Source organism: Plasmodium gaboni, chromosome 14 (assembly GCF_001602025.1).
Source record: "Plasmodium gaboni strain SY75 chromosome 14, whole genome shotgun sequence".
Classification (NCBI taxonomy): domain Eukaryota; phylum Apicomplexa; class Aconoidasida; order Haemosporida; family Plasmodiidae; genus Plasmodium; species Plasmodium gaboni.
The window spans coordinates 2,894,138-2,914,511 of NC_031494.1; the positions used below are offsets into that span (position 1 = coordinate 2,894,138).

Genomic DNA, 20,374 nt, shown 5'->3' on the forward strand with positions numbered 1-20,374 from the left:
AATTAATTATATATAAAATATTTTATATTTTTTTTTATTATTTTATGTATTTATATTATTTAAAATAAATTATTTTGGAAAAAGATAAGAAAAAAATATTTTTTTTTTTTTTTTTTTTTTTTTTTTTTTTTTTTTTTTTTTTTTATCCGCCGTTATTTTATAATAATTAAATATGATTCCTCATAAGAAATGGTATTCTATTTTATGTGTGGAATATTTCATATATTATAATTCAAATTTGAAAAAAACTAACTGCATTTACTCATTGAATGGTGAAAAGAATGCAAAAAAAGATAAAAATGAAAAAAGAAAATGGAGCTTAAAAGAATTATATTGTAACATACTCTTATTAATATTTGTAATATTTACTATTAGCTGCACATATATACAAATAGAGGTAAGAAAGAATTCAAAGGATTATCAATATTTTATATACATGTGTATGTGTATTCATAATATTCAATACATCAATATATATATATATATATATATATATATATATATATTTATATATATTATATTTTTTATATATTTTTTTTTTTATTTGTTGTGTCAGAATGTGAGGAGCATTAGTAAAGGGTCCATTTTAAAGGACATTATTTTATCAAGATATTCTAGGGAACTTTGCGAAATTGAGACTGTGAATATTGGATCAGGTAGAAGTGTATTTTCTCGTATTTTTAATAGAATAAGAGGAGAAGAAAAAAAGAGAAATCATGAAGAAGATGATAAGAAAGTAATAGACTATGTATTAAATAGCGATTTGAAGGTTAAAGATAAAAAGCAAAAAAATATGAATAAAAGTACTATAGATATTCCAACTTTAGATATTGAAGAAAATGGATCACCTCTTATTGATACCACAGATATACCTTATATAGAAAGTAATAAAAAATATACTGAAGAAGATTCTAATGAATCTCTTGATGAAAAAATAATGAAATGTAGAAGTAGATTAGCAAAACAATCTCCTTCTAAAACTGTATATAATTGGACATTAGGTAAAAAGTCCTTAAGTAAAATGTTACATTATGATGCAGATAATTTTGCCATAAATGGTGTGAAATATCCAGACTGGAATTTAAAACCTATACCAACAATTGGTTATAGTAAAAAGAATGGAAGGGTTCAAGAAATGTATACAACAGTAATTAAAGGAAATCCAGAGGAAAATACAGAAGATGTAAAATTATTTATTAAAAAGATACCTATAGAAATATGGGTAAAACAATTTGATAAAATGGCTAGATATCGAGGGGAATATTTAGTAAATGCTGAAAATTTTGTAATGGAAGCTGTTGCTTCTGCATTTTTAACCGAACACCATCCAGGAATAACACCGAAATTATATAAAATATTATATGATCCTATTTGTGAAAATAAAAAGCATTTACATAAAATAGCTTTTAATGATTTATGTGCATTTAATTATATTTTGCGTAATAGATTAAAAAGTAACATTGAAGGAAATATTATAATAATTTCTGAATTATTTGGGAAAGATTTATTTAATTATATTGATAAAAGGCGAGAAGATAATGATATGGATGATGATGATGATGATTTAGTTTTAACTGTTGAAGAAAAAAAAAATATTCTTTATAAAGCTTTAAATTTATATACAAGATTACATGAAGCAGGGTTAACACATCTAGATTTATCAGCAGAAAATGTTTTAATTGATGACAATAATGAGGTACGTTTATGTGATTTAGGTAAAAGTACACCTATGTATACTACGAGTTTAAGACATTTAGATGATAGTTTAGATTTATGTATTTTTGAATCTTGCGTACCATGTGTAGGCAAAGAAGCTTATATGCCTCCTGAATGTATGGCATTATATAAAGAATATCGTAAAATGAAGGTAAGTAGTCCTTTTGATTATGCTAATTCTGTAAGGGATAGAAGAGAAAGAAGAAAATGGTATTTTGATGTTCTAACAGCTGAAAAATACATGCTTGGAATCTTCTTCATTTGGATTTGGAATGAAGGCCATTTATGGGATTGTTCAGATCCTTCCAGAGATGAAATTTTTAATGAAATAAATGAATGCGAAATGGATATAGATAAATGTGAATTAACTGAAGATTGGCCTGAAGAGTTGAAAGTGATGATTAAGGTAAAAGCATTTAATTATATATGTATAGTGATATAAATATAAATAAATAAATAAATATATATATATATATATATATATATATATATGTGATTTTTTTTTTTTTTTTATAGAGATTGTTGAATTTCGAATCTAGGAAGGAATTAAATCTAAAAGATATATTTGATGATCCATGGTGGACTACCATAATGTAAATTTTATTTTATTCTTTTTTTTTTTTTTTTTTAGGAAATGATAATAAGTTTATATTTTTTAAAAATTAATATTATTATTTGTTATTTTATTAATTTTAATATATTATTAAAATTCGTTATTTTATTTTTTTGTATTGATTATTTTAAAACGGATAAGTTTTACTAGTAATTAGTTTTTACTTATTTATTATAGATATAGGATTTTTATTTTTCATTATAATATTATATTTAATGATATTATATTTTTTTTTTTTTTTTCTTTTTCATATATATATAATATGTATAATTTATGTATATTTTTTTATTTTTATATAACTTTTTAAATATAATAATATTATAAAAATATAATATATATATATAATATATTGTTTTTTAAATATAATTAAATGATAATGGAGAAAATCAAAATATACAAGTAATTAAAATGTAAATATATAAATTTATGTAATTTTCCTTCTGTTTTATCAGTTTATTCAATTTTCAATTTTCAATTTCTATTTTTTTTTTTTTTTTTTTTTTTTTTTTGGATTTATAAAGGAAATATACATATAAGGTTTAATAGGATACAATATTTTACATTGATCACTATATTGTAAATACACTTTATTATTTTTATTTGACGTGTCTTAAGATTTTTCTGTGTTTGAATTTGTATTATTTATTTGGCTTTAACATTTTATATATTGACGAAATTTGTGTGTCACAAAGAGGGGAATTTTATTATTTTTTTTTGGTCATAATATATATGTAAAAAAATAAGTATATATATATATATATATATATATATTATAATAGTATAATGCATATATTATATATATGTTTTTCTTTCCCTCACACTATAATATATATATATATATATATATATATATATATATATATTTATATGTATGTATTTATTATTTTATTTTATTTTTTTATATATAATTTGTTTCTTTATTGATACAATAATTACTACTTGATTTATAATTTCAATAATTCTGGATTAAAACAATTTTGTCATTTATTTTTACTTCAGCAAGTAAAAAAATATGCCTTCTCTTGTTTTTAAGGAATGGAGACAAATTTATCTATTTTTAATAAATTCTCTTAATCTAAAAGAAAAAAAAAAAGAAAAACGTATTATATAAAAAGCAGTATTATTATTTAAATGATTCTATTTTATATATATATATATATATATATATATATATATATATATATGTTTAATTTTTTTTGCATGTATGTGTCAAAAAAAAAAAAAAAATAATAATAAATTAATAAAAAAAGTAGAAAAAAATATAGACAAGAAAAGGTATAAAAATATTATATATATTTTTTTTTTCATGGAATATTTTTTTTATAATTAAAATGTATAGTTGACATTAACAGTTGTTTTGTTTCTGTATATGAAGTTTAATATTTAACATATTTTTCATAACATTTTTATTGTATGTGTAAAAAAAAAAAAAAAAAAAATTTGGATCTCATTGTTTTACATAAAAATATTTGAAATTCTTAAAAAATGTTAAATAAGAAAAATTATATTATTTATATAAATGATAAAAATTATGATGAATATATATATATATTTCTTTAAATTAATTGAAAATATTATGCATAAAGTATATATATATATATATATTTTTGTAGTATTTGAATTCTTCTATATAAGAATATGATCATTATAAAATGTATTTTAAAAATTTTATTTTTCAAAAGAAAAAACAAAAAAATAAGGAGGTATATTTTTTTTTGTACTTAATTTTCATTTGATTAATGTTAATATAAATGTATACATATATGTGAATATTATTATTTGCATGAAGGGATTATATTATAACTTGAATTATGGTATTAAATATAAATATATATATATATATATATATATATATATATATAATATAATTATAAGAATAATGTGGAAACTTTTTATTATATAAAATAAAATAAATATAGAGGATAAGGGGATACCTAAAAAATAAAAAAAAATAAAAAATATATAAATAAAAAGTAAGGAAAATTTTATATATAAAGGGACCTATACTTATTTAATTTATAAGACAAGAATTAAAAAAAAAAAAATAAGAAAATATTCATATATAATAAAAAAAAAAAAAAAAAAGAAAATAATTATATTGTTTTATATAATAATATAATTATTACTTTTATAATCGCTGAAAAGTAAAAGAATTACAAAAAAAGTACAATTGAATTTTTTTCTTTCCTTATTTTACCAGTGTGCGCATTTCTACTAATATAAAAAAAAAAGTTGTACACCTAATTATAATTAATAAAAAAATATATAAAGGAATTTAAAATATTAATATGCTCATAATATATTTAATATAAATATATATATATGTATATATCTATATTAAAATAATTTTACATACTTTTATATTATGTATATATATATATATATATATATATATATATATATTTATTTATTTCAAAGAATGTATGCATATTTTTTTTTTTTTATATATTAAGTTTAAAAAAACAAAAAATTAAAATAAATATAAAAAAAAATTATTCTTCAATTTTATTTATTATAGGATATAAATCTTTATAAGGATATTTCCAACTTTCCAAAAAACAAACTTATAAAATTAAAAATTATATGTTTTATAATATTATATATATGTGTAATTTTCCTTTTTTTTCTATTTATATTATATGCTTTTACCTATGATTGAAATAAATATTTTTTAATTTGCTCTGAATATTTATATTATTTCATCATCATAATTATTCTTTTATTTTTTTATTACATTTCCCGCTTAATATCCACTTAACAACAAATTTTAAGAAGCAATATTTTTTCTCAAGATTAAATGAATAAGAAATAAATATAGAAAAAACATATATATATATATATATATATATATATATATATATATATTGGTGTGCTTTGACGAAGATATATATGATTCCTAATATTTTTTATGATATATTATATTTTTATAATATTACAGGAATACCATATAAAATATATAGCAAATAGAAATGTAATAGACATCCCCAAATAATATGGATTACATGATATATATATATAAATATATGTACTAATTTATTATTCCTTTTCTGTTTTAATTTTTATTATTATATTATTACTTTGTTTAATATTTCGAAAGACACCAATATATATATATATATATATATATATATATATATATATATATATGTACATAGTTGTTTATATAATTTTTTTCTTTTGTTGTTGTTGTGCATTTATACGTTTTTCTTTATATTAAGAGGAGAGATATTTGTCTTTTTCCTTTTTGGAATAGAGTAAAAAAAAGTTTACAAATATGAATTTCATATCTCGTTTTATAAGAGCCCTTTTCCAGCCTAAAAACTATGTTTTATGTTTTATATTTTGTATAATTTGTTTTGTAAGATAAAAAAAAAAAAAAAAAAGAATTTAAAAAAATATACATATAATTTTATATGTTTATATATATATATATATATATATATATATATATATATTTATTTATTTATTTATTTATTTAATTTTATTATTATTTTTTTTTATTTTCAGCATTCGTACTGTCTTTTATTTGGCATTCGTGAACGGTTTACAGATGTTCCAGAAGGATCAAATCAGAAAATTGATGTATCTGAAAATGTTGATTCATCACTTCCTTCCACACGTTCAGAAACTGATTTAAAAATTTCTGTAGATCATTCTGGATTAGAAAAATTGGATATCCTACAAAACAGGTACGAACATATAGAAGAAGACATGAAAAACGATGTTACAGATAATTATGAGATTGAATATATTGAGCAATATTCTGATGAAAGTAACATCCAAGTATATATGAAAAATTATAATGAAAACTATGAACTTGATAATAATGAAGAAAAACAAATGGATGTGAAGGAGGAACAAGAAATGTTATTATATGCTGATGAAAAGAAATTTGAAGGTACTGATGATAAAAATATGGAAGATACTGAAGAAAAAAATAATAATATCGATTCGACCAATAATACAATGCATAATAATCTAAGGATACATACAGGAGAAATCCAAAAAGATGTATCAGTAGATAAAATTAATAAAATTTCATCAGAATATATCATTCATATAATTTTTGAAAATATTATGAAAATAACAAAAGAAGTTATATCTCTAATTTCTAAAGCATTTATGAGGAATATAGAAAAAGAAGAATATATACAAAACAAAAATGATACTTTTGAAACAAATTTTTCAGATTTAGAAAGTACTTTAAGAATTATGAAAATGATATCATATATTTGAAATGTACAACAATGGTACACAAAATATAAACTCTAGATAAAAGTACTTTTTTTTTTTTTTTTTTTTTATTTCATTTATTACCATCTTATATGGATTTATATTATTATAACATATATATATATATATATATATATATATATACATATATTATGTGTAACGTGAGTATAATTTCTTTGTTCGTTTAGCATTTTAAATATATATATTTAATATATATATTTATATTAGTGTGTTCTTAAATAAATAAATAAATAAATAATATATAAATACATATATACGTATACATATATATATATATATATATATATTATTGTACAAACATTTTATTTTACTATTATATCATTTTTTTATATTAACTAATAAACCTAAAAATAAGAAAATAAGTAGTATACAAGTGAATTTATATATATTTAATATACCATGATATAAATATAAGCAATGGACATATATATGTATATAATTGTGTTTTATTTTATTTTTTTTTTTTTATTACGTATATTTATTCTAAATATACACCAATTTTATTAAATATATAAATCTTAACATTTCTTTATGTTAAAATAGAGTTTTATATTTTAAGCATGCATACTGTATTATCATTCTATATAAATTGAAAAGAAAACAAAATAAATAATGGTGTATGATCACAATTATTCCTTTTACTAATGGTATAAAATTTTCTTATTTATATATATTATAGTATTCTTTTCCTTCTTTTTTTTTTTTTTTTTGCATGATAATATAAAAATTTAAATATATTTATATATATTATAATTTTTTAAACATTTTTTTAAATAATCCTGTTCGAATCGATGTTACTTATATTATCAACATATATATATATATATATATATATATATATATATATATATATACATTAGAGATATATCTTTGTGTTTTTTTAATTAAAAAAAAAGAAAAATAATATTAGTATTTTTGAAACGTCTCAATAATAAGAAATGTTGTTATTCTAAAAATATGTGTTGAACTTTTTTTTTTTTTTTTTAACACTTTCTTTTTATTATTAATTTATTCATTTTACCTTTATTTCAATGAATTGGTCGTAAATGAAATATATAAATAAGATACAAATTATATATATATATTTTAAATATGCATGATATGTTAAAATATTAAAGGTATATACATATAATAAAATTTAAGAAATAATACATAGGTTAGCATTTTATGTCTATTTTAAATTATGCATATTGTTGTATATACAAAACTTTGACAACCTGTAATTTACCGATATTTTATTAAGTTACTTTTTGTCTTTTTAAATAAAATATGTGGTTATTTTATATGTAATAATATATGTTAAAAAAAAAAAAAAAAAAAAAATTAAATAATATCCCACGTATTTTAAACTGAATTGATAAATATAAATATAAATATAAATTCCAATATTTATTGCTTATAGTAACTATGTTCTTAAATAATTTTTTAAATGTATACATAAATAAAAATAATAAATATATATATTAAAATTTTATAAGTGTACAAAAAGAACTATAACAATTTAAGAATGTTAATATTATATATATATATATATATATATATATATATATATATATATATATGTATTTATGAATGTTTTAATATATATTATATTACATTATATTACATTTGAAATATACCATAAATATTATAATTTGTAATATATTATTATATATAAAATGAAATATGAATATATATATTTATATGTATATATTTGGAGAATAGTCGATTATATTACTTAAAGAAAGAAATGTATATAATGAAAAAAAAAGAGAATATGTGGAAAATAACAGTAAATGTTTTTAATTTCAAGATCGTATCTCTTTGGATTATTTCATTTTAATAATATCATATATATTACATTGGTAATATATATATATATATATATATATATATGTTTGACATGTTATGAGCATACATATAAAATAAATAATAATAAATAAAATGTATATATATTTATAAATGTATCTATTTAATAAAAAGAAAATATCAGGAAAGTGGAACATTTAATGAGGATAAATTATATGTTATCTATCCTATATAAAATGAATATAAATAAAATTATTATTTATGTGTAATAAGTGAATAATTAGAGTTAATATATTTAAATATAAATTAATATAATAGTAATACTGGGATAAAATAACAAGAAATAAATATTTTAAATATATATATATTGAATTAATAATAATAAAAAAAAAAAAAATTAATAATAATAAAAATAAAATTTCCTGTGTACGCAAAAGTTTGTACTCCTAAAAGCTCATTATATATCATGCAAAATAAATCCTATTGGACTCATTTAAATAAAAAATAAATAAATAAATATATATTTTATTAATTATTTTTTCATTAAATTTATGTATCTCAATTAAGGATAATTTAAATAATATATATATATATATATATATATATATATATTTTAATTAATTATTTAAAGCTCTTTTTTTTTACATAAAAAAAAATAAAAATAATAAATAATACAAAAGGAAAACAATTATATATAAACGTATATATTTATATGTAAATAAAATCATGAACATATTAATATATATAATGTGCAATATTTAAATAACATCATAAAATATTAATGAATAAAATGTAAATGATAAAGGGAATACCAAAATATGAAAAAATATAAAAAAATATAAAAAAATATAAAAATATATAAATGATATAAATGATATATATAATAATTTAAGCTTGGAAAATATAAAATGCATAGAAGATATATTATGCTTTTGTATATCTTATAAATATTATATTATATATATTCTTTTATATTTTTCCAAATTATTTGGGACTTAGAAATATATAGGGAATATTATTTTCTTTTTTTTTTTGCTTTTTTTCTTTGTAAGTTTTTTTTTAATAAGTTGAGCATATTATATATTACTATATAATTGTATTATATATATATATATATATATATATATATATATATATATATATATATTATATGTTAAAATACTAGAATACGCAAATATATATATATGTAGATATCTATATGTATATATGTATGAATGTGTGTAATGATACTTATATATTAATTATTTAATTATATATTATTAATTAAAAAAATAAAAAAATAAAAATAAAATAAAATAAAATAAAAAATAAAAAAAATAAAAAATAAATAAAAAAAAAAAAAAAAAAAATAGAATTATATTTTAAGAATATTTATAAGTATATAAATTTATATTTTTGAAAAAATATATAATTTTATTACATTATATTTATTTATCTTAATATAACTGGAATATATAAAATATATTTATAATCATTAGTATAAGAACAATATATATTAAATAAAAATATACATAATATTTTTTTTTTTTTTTTTTTTTCTTTTTAATATTAAAGAAATATTTTTACGGAACATTTATTTGCAAATCTGAGAGGAATTATTTTTTTTTCTTTTTTTTTGGATTGATCCCTGAAGATGAAGAAGACAAATGTTTCAAAAAATCTTCTTTCCCCTTATTTGTCTTTTCTATGTATGATTATCGGCTGTTTAATCCTTTGTGTAAGTCAAAATGAAGTATATTTATGCGTATATATGTTTTTTTTTGTTTTCACATATATATATATATATTTATATATTTATATATTTATTTATTTATATATTTATTTATATATTTATTTATTTATTTATTAATATATTTATTTATATATTTATTTATTACTTTTTTTTTTTTTTTTTTTTTTTTTTTTTTTTTTTTTTTTTTTTTTTATTTGCAGTATATATGTGGACTTGAACAAAGGAAATATTATGATATTAGTACATTTAGTGTGAGAAATTGTAGAATCTTATTCGACCCTCAAAAAAATGACTTCGTTGGATCTTTTAATTCCAAACATTTAGTAAATGAACTGGAAGAAAATTTAAGGGATGAATCGGATATGGCGTTTGATAACATTTTAAGAGAGAATGATAGGAGTATATTTCAAGATAATAACAATAGTTCAGAGAATAATAATGATATTCCAATAAATATAATTCCTATTATTCCTAGAGAATCTGATACCAATATTAATGACGAAAATGTTGCTAATTTGGTGACTGATATAGTTGAGAATTTGCATGATTCTGATGAAATTGTTAATAGTAATAATATTAATGATGAACCAAATCAGAATATTGATTGTTGTAATCTCCCAGTAGGTACTATTGAAAATTCAATATCAGATCATGGTATTGGAAATAATAATACTTCATCCGGTTCTAGGAATGATAACATGAATATACATATTATAGGTAATGATACTATGAATGTAGAAAGGTTTCGAAATGCATATAATTTACATCTTATAAATCCTCATAGATTTCATGACATATATCCTATAAGTATAAATGAATTTAATGAAGATGAAGAGCATTGTGGTTATTATAGTACTATGAGAAATAGTATGTGCTATAATGAATTGGAAAATAGATTGTATAGAATTCGTGAAGAAATTAATGAACTTTATGATAATATCGTAAATAGTTTTCCTGATTCTAGAGAAGGTAGAGATAGGTTTCGTATATATTTAGACGCATTAAACGAAAGAAATGTTCTGGAAGATGATGCTTTATTAAATAATGAGCATAATCATATACGTGTGGAACATAATTATAGATTACGCCAAAGAATGAGACGTCCAGATAGGTTGACTATTTTTCCTATCGATAACATGTTTAGTTGCAATTATTATGCCAATTATCTTTTCAATAATAATGTTGAGCAAGACAACAATAGGCATATGAATAATGAACTTCCTAGTTTGAATCAGGATGTATACAATTCTTTGTCCGATGGAAATGGAAACTATACATCTGAAAATGCGGAAAGAGGTAGAGAAATTACTAATATTTCTATGAATGATCGTTGTTCTTATGACTATTATAATATATTTGATAGAGACTATACTGGAAATAGAGAAAATATATTAGACAATAATGAAAGGGAATTGGAATGCTCTAAAGGTGATATAAATAAAGAAGAAAATAAAGAAGAAACCAAGAAGGATACTAATGAAGTATGTAATGAAGAAAACAAGAAGGATACTAATGAAGAATATAAAAAGGATAATAAGGATAGTACTGAAAATAGAAAGGAAGATGATGAAAATGAATTATATAGTACAGGAGAAAATGAAACCCAAGTATGTAATGGAACGAATAACATATTTGATAATAATGAACAAAATGAATATGGAATGATAAACAATAGAACAGATACAATTTCAAGAGCATTAAATATAAACTCTGATACGTGTGCAGTAAATAATATCAATATATGGTCCGATAGCTATTCTGAATCTTCTATGGATTATGAATATGATAATAATTCGGTGAATACCACAAGAGATATATCTGGGAGTCATGGAAGAGTTCTAGAATCGAGGGATGCATTCCCAGAACGAGAGTTCTCTCCATTATTTACGGAAGATATAATTATAGCACCATCATCTTCTGATACAAACGAAGCAGATCCTGAAGATGAGTCATTTCGATATATCAATAGAAGAAATGAATTACGAGAAATGCGAAGAGTGCGACGAATTCTATTAATACGACAAATAAGACAATCAGAAGAAATGACACCAACATATCGAGTGAGGGAAACCGTTGAAGAGGAATTAACAGATGAAGAGGAAGAAACAGATGAAGAGGAAGAAACAGATGAAGAGGAAGAAACAGAACAAGAGGGAGAAACAGAACAAGTTGGAGAAACAGAACAAGTTGGAGAAACAGAACAAGTTGGAGAAACAGAACAAGTGGGAGAAGCACAAGAAACAGAAGAACTGGTAATACCATATAATAGTGAATATGATGATCTTTATTCATCTACTGATTCAAATGAAAGGGATCTACATCCTTCGTCTGAAGTTATAACTGAAAGAATTGATGAGAATGATATAGACAGTGAAGATAAACATATATTGTTTGAGAGAGAAAATTCGAAATCTTCTGTAGATCATAGTGAAAATTCGAAATCTTCTGTGCATGATAGTGAAAATTCGAAATCTTCTGTAGATCATAGTGAAAGTTCGATTTATCCCTTATTATACAGTGCAAATTCACTATCATCAGCACGCTATAATGAAAATTCGTATTCATCCTCACGTAATAATGAACAGGAGCAATCATCAAATAATCAAAACGTTTTTAAGTCAGGTGGAGGTTCAAACATTAAAACGTATCATGTTGAAACCATATATAATGATTTTAATATTAATTTATTACATAATTTTATGGATTATAATGGTTATAAAGATACAACAAGAAGAGAGAATTTAGATATTATGTTAAAAGCGTTAGAAAATTTACCAAAGAAGGATGAGTCGTTGAATATATGGACGTATGCACTTAAAGTATCATTAGCAATTATAGAATATGTTTCAAACGAAATATTTTCTTTGGCAGAAATGATAATAGACGACTTCGGATGGAATAGGGGTGATTGTAATGATGATAATTGTAAATGGTGTGTGGCCTATAATATGTGCAAAATATATTTAATAACGTTGTTTTTTATTATGGGTTCTAAACGATGGAATTCAAATTTCTCATATAAATATTTAACTTGTAAGGAATTTATACTTACACGCTTCAAAAAATTAGTATATGATTCAATAGATTTTATTGATGCATATATTGCTATTGTAGAATATTTCTTTTGGAAAAGTATATTTCCTAATCCTAAAGATTCTTAAAATATTTAAAATGCAGTACATATATATATATATATATATATATTATAGAGAGAGGGAAAGGAATATATACATATATATAATTATTTTTATTATATTTTTTATTTATTGATATTCGTACAATAATAAAATTATTCATATACATATATAAAAATAAATAAATTCTGATTATTGTTACATATTGTTATCTTTATAATAGGAAATTTTATATTCCCTATTATCCTACGTATTAAGTGTGTCCGTAAGTATTCTTAGTTCGTATTTTTATTATTTATATAATTATATAGTTTGTAATTTAAATGAGTGTGTTAAAATCGTAGGAATGATAACCATATTAAATAACAAAAAAAAAAAAAAAAAAAAAAAAAAAAATATAAATATATACATATATATATATATACATATATATATATATACATATGTGTGTATGTTATTTCCTTTCTTTCCATTATGCTTTTTACTGCGTTAAATTTATTTTATACATTTTTGCACATCATATTTATCTTTATAATTTTTATTCTGATATATAAGTATAGAGTTTAAGTTATCCTAGTATGGGAATCTTATACTTATAGCTTGAAACTCATAGATTAATTTCAAAAATAATTACATCAATAGATATAACATATAATAAAATATATATTAATATATTTATTAAGAATAAATAAATATAATTATTGAACAAATTAAAATTTTCATTATATGCATTTAGAAGAATAATTTAAAAGTAAAATTTAAAAAAACAGTTTAAAATTATTTATTTAAAAAAAAAAAAAAAAAAATGAAATAAGTATATGAATTAATAACCTAAAAATATACTAAAGTATGTATTAGAAATATATGAAAATAAAAATAAAAATAAAAATAAAAAAGTATGTAAGAAATACAAAATATCAAATTAAAGTTAGTATAACCATATTTTTGATTTGTTCTAAGAAAATATGTTTACATATACCATTATATTTATGTAATATATATATATATATATATATAATATGGAATATTTTATATTTTTGCTATTTGATTGTATATTTGTAAATGAACCTTTTGTAGAGAATAACAAAAGAAAAAAGTAATACATATGCATATTTCTTTTATGGGAATATTATTTATTTATAATCTATAGAATAATTTGTTGTATTTTTATAAAAAAGGGAACATAAATTTATTTATTTATTTTTTATTTATTTTGTTATGTAAAAAAATGTAGGTTCACATAGAATTTAATATAAAAAATAAATTTATTTTAAGATATAATGTGTGACTTTATAATTTTTACATTACTTTTAATTATGTATAAATAAAAAATACATTAAAAAGAATATTATATAAAATAATATTATAATTTTACAAAAAAAGCATTAAATAATGTATGCAAATATATAAAATATATTCTTATAAAAACAATAATGTATGCAAATATATAAAATATATTCTTATAAAAACAATAATAAATTAAAACGAAAACAATCTTGTATATATATATATATATATATATATATATAATGTTAGAGGCAATTAATAATATTTTTTTGTGTATCTATTCTTTTTCCATAATTATCCTATAAAATAATTCTCGTTATAAAGTGAAAAATAATATAAAAAAAGAAATATATATTTGTATATAAATTATATACTTTTAATATTTTAAAATATTAATAAAGAAAAACATTTTTTTTTTTTTTTTTTGTTTTTTGTTTTTTTTTTTGTTTTTGTATTATTTTTTATTTTTTTTTTTTTTTTTTTTTTTTTTTTGTTTTGTGTTATTTTTTTTGTTTTTTTTATTATTTTTTATTATTTTTTTTTTTTTTTTGTTTTTTTAATCAAGTTGTGTTTTAATTTTAATTTGTCATATATATGTAATATATATATGAAATATTTATTTTATAAAGAAAAATACATAAGAATGAATTGGTATATAATATATATATATATATATATTTATAGTATTGTATATTTGTAAAATATAAACCATAAGATAATAATATTGATCGATACAGTGACATAAAAATTTTGTGTTATGCTGTGTATATGTCATATTAAAAATTAATATAACATATGTGAAAATATTTATAGTTTGATATTATATCCTTCATTATATATTTTTATTTATTTTAATATAATAATAAGATCAACTGCTACGCATAAAAAAAATATATATATAATATAATATATTTATTTATTTATATATAAATACATATTAATATATTTACCATGACAGAAAGTGATATTATTTATGATGAAAATACTAAAGTCAGAGCCGTAGTTTCTTCATTTTGTAATAAGAATGGTTTGAATATAAAAAGTTATTCTTGGGTAGTTAAAAAAGCTTTAGGTATCATAATATTAGTACATGGGTTAGGTTCTCATATAAGATTTGGTTTTTTAAAACAAAATGCAAATATTATAAGTAATGATCATGCAGTTTTAATTGATGGAGATAATTATTATATTTATGAAGGTAGTTGGATTGAGAAATTGAATAAAAATGGTTATTCTGTATATGGTTTGGACTTACAAGGACATGGCGAATCTGATGGATATCAGAATTTAAAACTACATATTAATCATTATGATGATTATATACATGACGTTATAGAATACATTGAAAGAGTGTATCAATCAAATATTTCGAAAAATGAAAAAAAAATGTATATAACAGATAATGGTAATATAGAAAAAAATCCTATATATTTAGTAGGTTATTCAATGGGAGCAAATATAATTTTAAGAGCCTTACAATTATTAAATAAATCTAATGATAATCTTATTACTAAATTAAATATAAAAGCATTTATATCTTTAGCTGGAATGATATCTATTAAGCATATTGGATCCATTGATTCATACAAATATAAATATATCTTTTTACCAGTAATAAAAATGTTATCTTATATATGTCCAAATTATAGATTACGTAACAAAAATAGAGGTTTCAAAAGATTTCCATATATTAATGATCTGATATATTTTGATGAATTAAGATATAAAAAAGGTGTGACAAATAAACTTGCATATGAAGTAATAAAATCAGTGTATATCTTAAAAAAATATATAAATGATATACCTAAAAATATTCCTATATTATTTATACATTCAAGAGAAGATTCGGTTTGTGCATATGAAGAAGCTTTATCATTTTTTAATAATTTATATAATACTAATAAAGAAATTTATACATTAGAAAATATGGATCATGTGGTGACATTAGAGCCTGGAAATGAAAAAGCTCTAAATAAAATGTTGTCTTGGATAAAAAAATATGAATGAAAAAAAAAAAAAAAAAAAAATTTATGAAGATAAAGACAAATTAAGATAATTGTATTATAATAATTATTATAAATTATAATATAATATATCTTAAAAGTAGGAATGTATTATATAAATAATAAAATATAAAAAAGGAAATAAAAATTTTGTACGTATTTTTATATATACACACATATATTGATATATATATTATTATTATTTATTTATTTTGTTTAGATAATGTCGCCTCTTTTTTTTTTTTTTTTTTATATTAAGAAGAAATGTTATTTATATATTTTTAATTTTTGAAATAAAATAAATATTAGTATATATATTTTTAGAAATTACCTTTCATTTTATATATAAAAGAAGATATTTAATTTCATGTACCTATATATATATATATATATATATATATCATGGATATAATTTTGTGTTTGTATATTTTTGTTTCATTTATTTATGTAGGATTTTTATAAATGTATATGCACATTATATTATTTATTTATTTATTTATTTATTTTTGTTATATATTAAAAAAAAATAGACTAGAATGAATTAATATTAAAAAAATATTTATTTTAATAAAAAAGAAATAGAATATTTGGTATTAATATATATAATAAAAAATATTTATAGCCATACTTTTGAAACATATAAAATAGGCTAAAAGTTATAAAATTTAGGTTTATATGTTTTTTATATATTATATAATAATTTATTCATTTCACATTTTTAAAAAAGAATTTTTTTTTATAATTTCTTATGAATTTTATGTATTTTTTTTGTAATTTTTTTTGTATTTTTTTTGTAATTTTTTTGTAATTTTTTTGTAATTTTTTTGTAATTTTTTTGTAATTTTTTTGTAATTTTTTTGTAATTTTTTTGTAATTTTTTTGTAATTTTTTTGTAATTTTTTTCTCTTTTTATTCTTTTAACTTTTATTCTTTTTCTTTTTTTTTCTTCTTTATTTTTTTTGTATTTTTTTCTTTTTTTTTTTTAATTAATGAATGTATATAATTATATTTATATATTAAACATATTATATATATATAATATATTTATAATCATTGATTATTTGTGGGTAGTAATATAAAATATATAAGCATATATTTTTAAAACCTACATTTTAAAAACAAGAAAAATATATCCGAAAGTTATTATATATATATTAATAATATAATATAATTATATATATAAAAAAAAGAGAAAAAAAAAAAATTAATTCTAAATTTATACAATGCAAATGTTTACATTTATGTATATATGTCTGAATATTGTAATATATAAAATTAATAAAGATTTTAAATATATTTAATTTAGAACAATAATATTTATATTATATTTAATTATATTTTATCCGTCTTTGTTGTTTAAAATTTTTTTTTTTAATTTTTGTTTTAATTTTTTTTATTTTTTTTTTAATTTTTTTTAATTTTGTTTTTATTTACATTTTTTATTTTATTATTATTATTTTTTTTTTTTTTTGTTTGTTTTCTCTATTTTGGTCTATTTGTTTTTGTTCTGTTTTGTTCTATTTGTTTTTGTTCTGTTTTGTTCTATTTGTTTTTGTTCTGTTTTTTTTTTTTCTTTTTTTTTTAAAAATTTATTTTTGTTTATTATTTGTTTGTATATAATATAATAATAGAAAAAAAAAGAAAAAAGAAAAACGAAAAAAGAAAAAAAGAAACATATATGTAATGTATATTATATAATTTATATACATATATTTTTTTAATAAAATCATAGAATTTTATATTAAGTACATATGATATAAATAATTAAAAAATAATAGGTACAAATATAAATTAAATTTTTTTTTTTTTTTTTCTTTGAAATATATATAAATATATATATAATATATTTATTTATTTTTATATAAATACATATTAATATATTTACCATGACAGAAAGTGATATTATTTATGATGAAAATACTAAAGACAGAGCCGTAGTTTCTTCATTTTGTAATAAGGATGGTTTGAATATAAAAAGTTATTCTTGGGTAGTTAAAAAAGCTTTAGGTATCATAATATTAATACATGGATTAGCTTCTCATTTGAGGTTTGGATTTTTAAACAAGAATGCAAAGATTATAAGTAATGATCATGCAGTTTTAATTGATGGAGACAATTATTTTGTATATGAAGGTAGTTGGATTGAAAAGTTAAACCAGAATGGTTATTCTGTATATGGTTTGGATTTACAAGGACATGGAGAATCTGATGGATATCAGAATTTAATGCTACATATTAAGAATTATGATGATTATATATATGATTTAATAGATTTTATTAAAAGAGTTAAAAAATCAAGTATTTTAGAATCTAGAAAGGAAGGTAATGCATTAGATAATGAACAAATTGAAACATTAGAAAATCCTCCGATATATATAGCAGGCTTTTCTATGGGTGCAAATATAATGTTAAGAGCTATGGAATTATTAAATAATGCAAATGATGATTTAATTACTAAGGGACATATAAAAGGACTTGTATCACTAGCTGGAATGTTTTCAATTAAGAGAGTTGGATCAATTGATTCCTTCAAATATAAATATTTTACTTCTCCAAGTATGAATGTTTTGTCTTCTTTACGTCCAACTACTAGATTAAGTAAGAATACTAAAGGCTACAAACGATTTCCATATATTAATGATCTTATATCTTTTGATAAAGTCAGATATGATGGAACAATAACAAACAAGCTTGCGTATGCTTTAATGAATTCAGTTGTTACGTTAAATAAAAATATGGATAGCATACCTAAAAATATTCCTATATTATTTATACATTCAAAAACGGATAATATATGCACATATGAAGATGCATTATCGTTTTTTAATAAATTAAATAATAAAAATAAAGAAATTTATACCTTAGAAAATATGAGTCATGTCATAACACTGGAACCAGGAAACGAAAAAGCTCTAAATAAAATGATTAAATGGTTAAAAAATATAGATGAAAAAAAGTGAAAGGAATAAAAAAAAAAAAAACATAAAAAAAATCAAATTAAATTAAATTAAATTAAATGAAATGAAATGAAATATTTTATGCCTTATATAATTAACATTTTAAATAATATAATTTTTATATTATTATTAATTAATTAATTAATATTTATGTTAAAAATAACAATTTGTTTGCTCTATACTCAATGATTTATTATATATTTATTATCTTGTTATATATTATTTATATTTTTGTAAAAAATTTTATAAACTATATAATATGAAATATTATATAAACTAATTAAGATATATATACATAAAAAAAAACAAAATTAAATAAATAAATAAATAAATAAATAAATAACCTAGGATGAAAATAATTTCTATAAATATATTTTATAAAATAAATACATTGCTTATTATGAATTTTGCCATGATAATATAAATATTAAGGTAATAATATGTATATAAAAGACTAATGAATTATTGTATATAAAATTTTTTGTTCTACCTTAAATATTATTTTAAATATATTTTCATAAATACATATATTTTTTCCTTCTTCCTATACATGATTTAATTGCAATAATTTTTTTTTTTTTTTTTTTTTTTTTATATATTTTCACATAAAATAATACTTATATTATTAACATATATAATATATATATATATATATATATATATATATAATAATTTTTGTCTTTTGAATAATTATTTAAATGTTGTATTTATATTGTTTACAAATTATTATAATTATTTAAAAATACAATGAAAATAAAAATTTTTTATAGTATAATATATATGTATATGTATTGTTTTTAAGGTTATTTTTAATTTTAAAAGTTAATTTTTTTTTTTTTATGTATATATATCTTAATTAGTTTATATAATATTTCATATTATATAGTTTA

General features: G+C 18.2%; 5 protein-coding genes across 5 annotated transcripts; all 5 read left to right on the top strand.

The window, feature by feature from the left end:
* Nucleotides 1-172: 172 nt before the first annotated feature.
* Nucleotides 173-2,313, top strand: PGSY75_1476400 (serine/threonine protein kinase, FIKK family; the record flags this gene model as incomplete). Its single annotated transcript, XM_018788439.1, has 3 exons — nucleotides 173-397; nucleotides 557-2,122; nucleotides 2,233-2,313. The coding sequence occupies 3 exons, from the start codon at nucleotides 173-175 to the stop codon at nucleotides 2,311-2,313; spliced, it is 1,872 nt and encodes a 623-aa protein (XP_018639811.1).
* Nucleotides 2,314-5,603: 3,290 nt separating this feature from the next.
* Nucleotides 5,604-6,565, top strand: PGSY75_1476500 (putative protein, unknown function; the record flags this gene model as incomplete). Its single annotated transcript, XM_018788440.1, has 2 exons — nucleotides 5,604-5,687; nucleotides 5,837-6,565. 2 exons carry the CDS (start codon nucleotides 5,604-5,606, stop codon nucleotides 6,563-6,565), a joined length of 813 nt encoding a protein of 270 aa, XP_018639812.1.
* Nucleotides 6,566-10,004: 3,439 nt separating this feature from the next.
* PGSY75_1476600 (putative exported protein) lies at nucleotides 10,005-13,264 on the top strand (the record flags this gene model as incomplete). Its single annotated transcript, XM_018788441.1, has 2 exons — nucleotides 10,005-10,088; nucleotides 10,304-13,264. The coding sequence occupies 2 exons, from the start codon at nucleotides 10,005-10,007 to the stop codon at nucleotides 13,262-13,264; spliced, it is 3,045 nt and encodes a 1,014-aa protein (XP_018639813.1).
* Nucleotides 13,265-15,475: 2,211 nt separating this feature from the next.
* PGSY75_1476700 (putative lysophospholipase) lies at nucleotides 15,476-16,531 on the top strand (the record flags this gene model as incomplete). Its single annotated transcript, XM_018788442.1, has 1 exon — nucleotides 15,476-16,531. The coding sequence occupies one exon, from the start codon at nucleotides 15,476-15,478 to the stop codon at nucleotides 16,529-16,531; it is 1,056 nt and encodes a 351-aa protein (XP_018639814.1).
* A 1,882-nt stretch (nucleotides 16,532-18,413) lies between these two features.
* Nucleotides 18,414-19,487, top strand: PGSY75_1476800 (putative lysophospholipase; the record flags this gene model as incomplete). Its single annotated transcript, XM_018788443.1, has 1 exon — nucleotides 18,414-19,487. One exon carries the CDS (start codon nucleotides 18,414-18,416, stop codon nucleotides 19,485-19,487), a length of 1,074 nt encoding a protein of 357 aa, XP_018639815.1.
* Between the last annotated feature and the right edge of the window lie 887 nt (nucleotides 19,488-20,374).